This window comes from Arachis ipaensis, chromosome B8 (genome assembly GCF_059453495.1).
Source record: "Arachis ipaensis isolate K30076 ecotype BB chromosome B8, ASM5945349v1, whole genome shotgun sequence".
NCBI classification, from domain to species: domain Eukaryota; kingdom Viridiplantae; phylum Streptophyta; class Magnoliopsida; order Fabales; family Fabaceae; genus Arachis; species Arachis ipaensis.
The window spans coordinates 136635155-136645741 of NC_142443.1; the positions used below are offsets into that span (position 1 = coordinate 136635155).

At 26.3% G+C, this 10587-nt stretch overlaps 1 protein-coding gene across 1 annotated transcript; it reads right to left on the minus strand.

Moving 5' to 3' along the window:
* Positions 1 to 8659: 8659 nt before the first annotated feature.
* On the minus strand, positions 8660 to 9961 carry LOC110265381 (MACPF domain-containing protein NSL1-like). Its single transcript, XM_088495880.1, has 5 exons — positions 9804 to 9961; positions 9516 to 9720; positions 9175 to 9427; positions 8894 to 9066; positions 8660 to 8716 (listed from the first exon to the last, which is right to left on the minus strand). Exons 1-5 carry the CDS (start codon positions 9959 to 9961, stop codon positions 8660 to 8662), a joined length of 846 nt encoding a protein of 281 aa, XP_088352006.1.
* Positions 9962 to 10587: the final 626 nt, after the last annotated feature.

The following is a 10587-nucleotide window of genomic DNA, read 5'->3' on the forward strand; positions in this document are numbered from 1 at the left end:
TTAAATTGGTCTAAATTAATATTTTTTTAATAAAAAATGACTACAATATCTTTATTATAGAAAATAATTAATTAGTGTTTTTACACAAAATTATCAATCCATTATGTATGATTTCTGATAAAAATAATATATTCAACATGAATGTGGTTTATTAGGTAAAAAATAACAAATTGATAAAAAAAATTTATTACAATAGTATATTCATTTTAATAAATATTCTTTTATCTAATACTATAAAAAATAAACTGATCACCCTAATTACTACAGATCTAATAACTTCTATCAACAGCGCTAGAATACTTAAATTGAGTCATTTCTAGGCTATAATATTCGTCAAACAAATAATCAATGAAATATTTATCCATGTCTTCTTATTTTGAGTATATTTATACATAAAAGAAATTATACATAAAGAAAAAAAAAGAGTTAAAATAACAAGAGTGATAAAAATGATAATTCTTAGAACAATTCTAATGCGATCAATTTTAGATATCAATTTTGACCTGTACAGTAAATGAACTGATTTAAAATTAAAAATTGCCACTTGTTTAAACTTTAAACCCATCCATAAAATAAACACTAATGGTGTTACTGCAACATTGTAACGATATTTTATTGTAATGTTATGATAAAGACTCAATTAAAATTTACTCAAATAAATTAGATGTACTTATTTGTACTCTATATTTTATTATTTTATTTTTTATTATCTTATTGATTTAGTAAAAAAATGGATCCAAATTAATTTAACGTAATTTTTTTAATTATTTATAAAATTTTAATTTTTTTCTCAATCTAAATATGGTATATAATTATCAATCTTTTGTAATTTTATATTTTTATTTTAGTTAAATTTTCACAATTTAATTAAATTTATTTCAAATAATAAACAATGATTTAAAATTTAAATTGAAATGAAATCAAGTATTAGAGTGACAAATTTTACATTTAATTTTAAATTAATTCTTATAATATATAGTCCACAAATATTTATGTGGCATCTTGTGGGACCTAAAATAAAATTAATACCAAATATTAGAGATTCTCTTGTAAGTTTTTTTGGCCATCTATATATAAAAGGACAAAAAATCATGATTATCTAACGAAATTAATTTGTATTTATTACCTTCAATTTAAATAAGTAAAAAATAATCTTATTTTAATTTGGTCTTTAATTTACATGGTTTGAATTTGACTAAATAGATATAATTTGATTTGATTTTTTTTTGTGACTATATAATTTGATTTGATTTGATTTAATATAATTATTAATTAAAAATATCTCAATTTCCTATTTTATTCATAAATTTATTATTTAATGACTAATAAGTTAATTAAATTAATTAATTAATACACATAATTAGTATAATTAATTTGATTTAATAAATTAAAAGAAATAAATTAAAAAAATACTATCAGAATATTAAAAGAAATAAATTAGTTGAGTAGTAAATTATATTTAACGAGTTAAAAAAATAAATCGAAAAACACTTTAAAAAACATACCCACATCAATTACATCATTAAAAATAAAAATGCAATTTTTATATAATATAATAGATAATTACTTTGACTAAATGTATATCTACTAATACTAAAATATTTAATATACAAATACTAACAGATTTATTAGTTTCTATTAATTAATTCATTAGTTTAATTTTTTATTGATAAATTTTCATAATTATTCGTTTTAAAGGATTGTATTATTTATTAAATGGAATCATTCAGATAAAGACGTTTAAAATATTTTTTTAAGATGTTTTTTAGTAATTAAAATTCAATATATATAACTGATTAAACTGTGTTATTTTTTGTCAAAATTAGATTAGACAAATTGATTTGGCCAAAAAAATCAATAAACCAAATTTTGAATCGGTCTAAATTAATATTTTTTATAAAAAATAACTACAATATACTTATTATAAAAAATGACTAATATATATGTGTGTGTGTGTGTCTGAGAACCCTAAATCCTAACCCTTCTCTTCTTTCTGTGCCGTCGTAGGTTTGAGATTTAGGGTTTTCCAAATTATATATATAATAGGAGTATTTTATCTCTTGTGGTGACTAAACACCATACCATTAACTCATTAAAATTAATTTTCCTATGATTATCTCAATGTATAACACTATTAGATAAAATTTATTAGATTATAATTGTTTTTAACGAGGTGAGCGAGCTTTTAGACCTAATAATCATTGTTAGAGTTGAGAAAGGTAAAAAAAAACTAATAATATATAAATTAAAACAAATATTATTTCATACAAAATAATAAAATGTATATTATACTTAATTAACGAAAATTTTTTCTTGTAAATTATATTAAATACATCATTTTAATTTGCTTACATATAATTTTAAGTTTTTATTTGCTATTAACACTCTTCACGTTTTTAATTTTAAAATGTTATTTTTCATAATAAATACATTATGAATTATGTTGAATTATATTAAATTTATTATTTGTTGATTATTATATTATGAATCTTTTTGTTATTTTTTTAATTCAAAGAATATTTATAGATAATTATACGTATCTGCATTTTCTAAGAGGATAATTAAATTTGGACGAACATAAAGAGGAGAGGGAGGATATTTTTTTAAAACAGGAGTAAAGGACGGGAAAGGAAGTCTGCCGCGCCCACACGAATATCCATTACCATGCTAACTAACAACAAAAATTCAATTTGAGCCAATTTGATATAGGACATGTGGACTTCATCTGTATTAATGAGTCCTAAGATAATGAACTTAATTTAGATTTGGGATTCGAGCAATAAGCCTAGGTTAATCTTGCTCACTTGAATTAATACTTTTAGTCATTATGGTAATAAATTATATACTATTAAATATTATTACATTTAGTATATATAAAATTTAGATATGCTTACCTGAGATTAAAATAGATTAAAATAGATTATCCTAATAATAATAATAATAATAATAATAATAATAATAATAATACATATAATTAAAATAAATTATTCTAATATATACATGATACTACATATATCAAAGATTATTATATATGATAAATTATTTTTTTTAATAAAGTTAAATTTATGTATAAGTCAACCAATTTTTATAATATATGATTTATTACATAATTTTTCCCTCTTAATATAGGTAAATTTAATGAATTTAATATACCAAATATAATTTATATTATTTAACATACAAATTAAGCCATTATTTAGGACAATAAATATAATAGTATAAATACTTATTTATTTATTAGTATTAGAAAAATATATAAATAGTATAAATATGATCTTTTTAGTAAAAAAATAATAATAAAGATTATTATTTAAGTTAATTACACAATAAAAAAATTATGAATAATTTTTTAAATAATAATAAAAAATACGATCATTATTTTCACATATTATAATATTTATAAAAAAATAATAAATTAATTTTTAATAAATTATACATTAATTCTATCAAAAAATAAATAAATTATACATTAAATATTATTATTATTTGCATACTAATTAATATATATATATATATATATATTAGTACTAAATATATGCTAAATATATAGGACTTTCATTGGCATTTGCATAGTATAATACAGTCATAAAAAAGCTCATATTTTTTTTGGTGACTAAAAAAAAAAAAACTCATATAGGCTAAATATATAGGCCTTTTTTATTTAAATAAAATAAATTATTTATTTACTCAAATAAATTTTAGTATATAATTTTACCAGTTCTGAACATTTATTTATGCTTTTATTTATGCTTTTATATATATATATATATATATATATATATATATATATATATATATATATATGTTGGTGCTAATAGCCAAAACAATATTAATTTTTTGTATTGTTACTGTTGTTGTAGTAAAAATAGAGCAATATTTTTCTCCCACGATTTTTCAATCACCGAAAATGGGCATAAAAGAGAAGAGATAAAAAATTATTGGTTCGGGATTTTTTTATTTATAAAATAAAAAAATTATTATTTTTTTAAACATGATTTTTTTAAAATTTTTTTTTTTTTTCAATCACTCCCACGTTTTTTTTTTCATTTTCGCCGACAATGATTAAGAAAATGTATGAGAAAAAAATTTGTTCTATTTTCGCTGACGATAAAATTTGGTGCTGTTTTCGCGGACAACATCAGTGTAAATATTGTAATTTTTGTTTTTGCTTTTTTTTTCTGTGAAAAAACAATTAAATATACAAATTGATAAATTTTTATATTCGGATTTAAATTGACAAATAAAAATTTTATTTTATTTAAATAAAAAAATCTAAATATATATAATCAATATTTATTTAATTATCACAATCAAATATATGGACATCAAATATTTTGAAATTAAATATTTTTTTTTGTTTTCAAATATATATTTTAAAACGGATACGTGCTTTATTAATTGGTGAAAATTTTGAAGAAAAATATTATTGTTAGGGCCACAATTATAGAAATCAACTATGTATCATTGGTATAGCAAAAAATTAAAAAAATCTAAGTACCATTTACTTAGAGGGTTTGGTGAACCAACATTGGCAATGTCAAACATTATTCAAATTAAATGTTTCCTCTGCTTACATGATCAAACATTATTTGAATTTTGAACTGATTCAGTCAATCTTACAATTAAACGGATAACATTCGATTATCAAAATAATAATGGATTATATATGATAAATCCATTTTGAGACTTAATCTCATCAACCATATGATGAGGCTTAATCTCCCCACTTGAGTCAAACCCATTTTCGGCAAGGTCTTCAACCACTTGTTACGTTATTATGAGTGGGAATATTTATTATCAAAATATAATAAATAATAATGGGTCGTCCTAAACTTTTAGTTCAACATCCAATATATATGTGAGTATTTGAAAACTTTTTAAATGTTTCTGAAATAATGTTGTAGAGTGATTTTAATTATTAATTTTAATTAATATATATTGTATTTTTTTATAATTAAAATCAACAGTTAAAATTATTAAAGTATCAATATTTAAAAAATATCTAAAATTCTTCTGTGAGTATATATAGACAACTCAACACCGATTAATTCGAATAATAAACAATACAATATTATTTAAACAAAATCTCAAATTTAAAATATAAATTTAATTTTCATGTGTTGTTTTTATAAAAGAATTTACTTAAAATATAATTAATTATATATTATATTAAAAAATACTAAAAATATAATTAATTATTTAAATATATAATTTTAATTAAATAATTATATAAAATTTTGTATACTAGAGATACATTAAAATAAAATTCTTTAAAATATTGTGAATACAATTATATATTATCATTTAAAGATTCATTTACTATAGTCAAAAGTGTGATCTGAGTAACCATGTAACAAGGCAATTAGCATCAAAAGGTAAAGTGATACATTGTAAGTAAATGGCAAATTAAAAGTGTTAATTTCTCAGTGGTGCATGCTGCCATACATACACAGTCATCATTTTCTAAACTCTTAACACTTAAAAGTAATGACGGCAATGGATAGTTCAATTAGTATTAAACTATTAACATATTGAGGCATTATGAGCAGAGTCCATTTTCTTGCACAATGGTGTGAGTCAATTTGTCTTATCACAATCAAATCCCCACGTTTAGCACACATCCTCCAATAATGAGTGTCTACTATTGCCTATGATCACAAAACAATTTAAAAGCTCTATCCTTGGTGGAATGTCGTCTCTCCAGATATTGTTAAATGTGTGTTTTATCTTTAGAGTATTTAAAATTTTATCCTAAGTACTTATATTTAAAATTACAGATAATAATAACAAGTGTAACTCCTCAAATGTATACGTTCTTAATTAGTCAAAGAATTTTTTTTTCCCAGCTCAAATCCCAGTTTCGTATTAAACCATCTCAAAAATCACAATTGATAATAAAATCATCCTTTCAAAGTGGTTTACTCGAATTGTTTGTGGAACTGGGCCAGAGTCGGTGGTGGTGTGATTGGAGGTATTTATAAGGGATTTGAATGCCAAATTAGCATGTATTTCTATAGAGTAGTGTAGATAGAATTAGATAAAAAAAAATTACCAGAAATATAGAGATATTTATACAACGACTGCCATTAGAGAGAGAAAGACTCTGCACCTAGTTGTGCAACAGTTATTCCCTTTAACGCCGGGGTAGTTTCATCCCACATGCATGCATAGAATATGTGAGAGTGAGGAGTTCACGGAGTTAAGTCCCATTTTGACTTTTGAAATTAATAAATTGTATTGATTTAGTCTTTAACTTTTTAATTGTTATAATTTGGTCTTTTAAATTAAAAAAAATATACTATTTTAGTCTTTCTTATATTTTTCTGTTGTCAGAATTCATCGTTATTAGTGACGTGGCTTAAGCATTTTCATATTGGATATATTAAAAGCTTTAGTACTAAAAAATATATTAAACAGTGTCATTTGAGGGTTTCAACAATTAGTATTGTTCAAAAAAAAGGGATATAACGTTTTAGTATTATTCAAACCCTAAAACAAAGTTATTTAGTTTCTTTTTTAGCGCCAAAATGCATACGACGTTTTTTTAAGATGTTCAGCATGGCAAAGCTTGAACTACGACACTAACAACGTTGAGTTCTGGCGACGGAAAATATACAAAGAACTATATTGGTGCACTTTTTTAAATTTAAATCTTGAGAATCAAATTGTAGCAATTAAAAAGTCAAAAATTAAATCAGTATAACTCGCTAGTCTCAGAAGTTAAAATAGTACTTAACTCGAAATTCATGACTTTCTCTTCAAATCGGATTGGATTTCGAATTTAGAGAACCTTATTGGTGGCTTGACCTGGATAATTCATCCCACCTTATTGTATATTTGTGTTTTATGTCCTGTTTTCTTGATTTCTTCTACTCATTAACCAAACAAGACCTGAGAACAGAGGAGCTTCCCTCATATGCATCTCATTCACGGTAAAAAATTACTTTGTTCATTTTATTTGATTTTATAAAATTTGAATGTGTATTAATTCAAAGATTTTATAAAAGTGTAGCAAATTAAATGAGCTAGCTAGATCTATAAAACAAAACGGGATCAGAAGAACACAGTGTAAGACTTAGTTTGGTAAAGTTTTTACTTTTTAAAAGTAGTTTATAAAAGCTAACTTTTAAAAGATGGCTTTTTAAAAGTTGTAGCATTTATGTTTGGTAAATCAAATTAAAAATTACTTTTAATAATCACAAGTAACAACAATTGCATTTGGTAAAATAGCTTTTAAAATTTAAAAATACTATAATAGACATAAATGCAAGCATTAAATTTGAAAATTAGTTAACATATGAGGTTATATTAGACTTTTAAATTTTGAAAAGCACAAGTCAACTTTGAAAAGCTCTATCTTAGGTGTTTTTAAAAGTACCTTACTCTTTTAAAAGCTGCAAGCACAAGCGCGCACGTGATCTTTTCTATTTACCAAACACAAAATGAGGAGTTTGAGCTTTTAAAAAGCATAAGCACATATTCGAAAAGCTTTACCAAACCAAGCCTAAGACTTATCTTTGGAATATGGACATCTTAAATATGATCGTAATTAATAATTAGATTTAGCTATTTTATGATCTAAAAGTACATTTAAAAATATATTAATAGAAATTTTTTAAATTTTTTTATATATTTGATACATTAAAAATATAAAAAATATTTTAAATAAATTTAAATAAAATATTTTTTTATATAATATTTTTAAAGTATATAATTAGAATACATATTAACGTAACGAAACTTAATCATTTATCTCATTAATAATAGAGTAAATGACATTTTCGTCCATGACCTTTTTTTTCGCGGACATTTTCGTCCTCAAGGAATGGAAAATACATTCAAGTCCCTGACCCCTGAAAAACGTGGACATTTATGTCCTTCCGTTAAATTCAGCCGTTTGCACTGAACGGAAAAGGATGAGCTGGCAGAGGTGGCGCTGAGGTGGCCGTAACGGAGGCCAGGTGGCATGGAGCATTTCGTAACAGGACATATAAGTCCCTGGAGAGAAAAACGACACCGTTTTGTAACCTCCCCCAATCCTGTTTCGGATTTCTTTGCCTTTTCTTCTTCCTTCCTCCTTTTTCCCTTCCATTCTTCTTCCATGGCCCTTGCCTCCATCACCGCCGCACAGCGGCGCCTCCGTCAGCCACCATCAACGCCGGCGACCTCCTCCTTCCTCTCTTTTCGCGTCTTCTTCCCTTTCTCACTCCCTTACTCCCATTAGTCTCTCTCTCTTCTCACCCTCCTTCCACCCACCGTTCGTCCGCGACAACCTTCTCGGCGACCCACTGCCGCCGCGCCGCCGCCTCACTACCGGCGCACCACCGTCTCTACTAGGGCCCAACCATCATTTTCTCTCTCTCTCTCTCATTACCACCCCTGTGCTTCCCAGGTCTTCTTTCTCTCTGTTTAATTCACCCTGTTATTGCAATTAGTTAATTAATATTGTTTAGTTAGTTTTGTTTAGCTAATTTCAATTTGATTAGATTAGTTAGTTACATTTGTTAGAGAATCTGGTGTGGATAGTGGATTAGGTCTTGCTTGCTTAATGCTGCTGTCTGTGCAATCACTGTTTGTAGTTCATTATATTTAGTTTGTTCAATTGTTCTTAAGTTGTTAGGATTGGGGTTGGTTAATGGAAATTACTGAGATTGATGTTTTACACTGCTGCTGTGTAAATTCTCATTGCCAGTAGATTAGGCAATGCTATAGCATTCTATTAAAATAGAACATAGTTGAATGCAATCCTTAAAGAGAAAAATTTTAAACAAGTCCTTTCCTTCAAGAATAAAATAGTTTCATCTACTTCCAAATCCCTCTCCTTATACAATGCTTCTCTATTGAAAGAACCCCTCAACATAATATGCTTCTTGCTTAAATTGAATGAAATTACCTTGACAGTGTTAACATAAAGCTTGGGTCCCATGAGACTGAACTGAAGTGATGGAGACATGTTTTTCTTATGCTTGTGGCCATATCCAAGAGGCAGATCTCCATACATTGGTGCCCATTGCCGTGGCAACTGAAATTCCAGAAAATGATGGAGATCTTCTATGGCAGGTTTATCTATTTGATACATAAAACTCTCAGAAAAACATGTACTAGAGATATTATATTATATTATATTACTCATTCTATATTTGTGCCAAAAGTAATTCAGAAATGTTTGCTCACATCTAAGATACAAATTAACGGCATGACTCAAGAATCCATTGCCTAGAACAGAGTTGAGTAAGGAAGTAATAGGAACAAAAGACATTGATATGACATTGGGGGATTGTAGTATGGTTTGAAGCCACTGGTTATAAGGCTGACGAATATCAATGCCTCCCCTGCGGACCGAAACATCATTCTTGGAGTGGCTTTTTACAACTGGTCTTCCAGCAGGAGGAAAATGGTTCTGCCTCCACAGCTTGGCATGATCATCCTGAAAGTAAACATGGTTGAATTATGTTAGAGGTTTCTTTCTTTTTTCTACAATGAAACGGAAGGTGTATATGGTGGTTGATATTTGCCTTCAGTTTTCCTGATATTTGAGCAGGATTAGCATTGGAAGATGGATTTGAATCCTCTGAAAACCTCTCATCAGCTAGTTGTTTTAGTAGTTTCTGCAGTTCAGCGGGTGGAAGATCTGAAATCTTTGACTGCTTGATGTGGACCACATCTTTACCTCCCATCTTGACGTCAACAATCACATGGGTGCCATACTTGTCAATGAACCTGATGAACAACATAAGCATATGCTGTGTTAAATTGATTGAACAAGCTTCATGTTTGTGTTTCTGTTTCTAAAAAATACTTACGAGGCAAGAGCTGCAGGGTTCCAGGAAGAAGGAACATCTTTCTTGACTTGATCCGAAAGGGTTAAGTTAGTTCTATCCGAAATAGGATTGGGGGAGGTTACAAAACGGCGTCGTTTTTCTCTCCAGGGACTTATATGTCCTGTTACGAAATGCTCCATGCCACCTGACTTCCGTTACGGCCACCTCAGCGCCACCTCTACCAGCTCATCCTTTTCCGTTCAGTGCAAACGACTGAATTTAACGGAAGGACATAAATATCCACGTTTTTCAGAAGTCAGGGGTTTAAATATATTTTCTATTCTTTGAGGACGAAAATGTATGCGAAAAAAAATGTCAGGACGAAAATGTCCTTTATTCTTAATAATATTTTATCGTTTCTCTAGTTTCTCGATACGTCTTGATGGAAATCTAAAAGGGTCTTTGAGAAGACCTTGAGTGGGGTGAGATTTTTTTAAAATAATAAATAACTTCGAAAATCAATTGTAAATTACCAAATTATTATTTCTAACTTTTAAGTTTCTACTCTTTAATTAAACGTAGTAAAAATAATTTTTGCAAATCAAACTACTAAACGTAAATTGTTTAATTCATATAAATTAGTTAGGACAAAATTTATTATATAAACCAATCAAGGTTAGCTCTAGTCTACTACTTTAATATTTTATCCCTAATGTTTCGAGTTCAAGTTTAGAAAAACATTAGAGTTAATAGTTTATTATTTTCGGTTATTATTTTTAGTTATTAATCTAAATTTTTTAGTTTAATAATTTAATAATATATTTTT

Excerpts from the sequence above, each read along its gene's own strand:
- LOC110265381 (XM_088495880.1), bottom strand. The coding sequence starts at position 9,961 with ATGGAGCATTTCGTAACAGGACATATAAGTCCCTGGAGAGAAAAACGA. Across the intron at positions 9,721-9,803 it reads AACCCTGCAGCTCTTGCCTC|GTTCATTGACAAGTATGGCA; the intron begins GTAAGTATTTTT and ends GTTGTTCATCAG. Across the intron at positions 9,428-9,515 it reads AAATATCAGGAAAACTGAAG|GATGATCATGCCAAGCTGTG; the intron begins GCAAATATCAAC and ends GTTTACTTTCAG.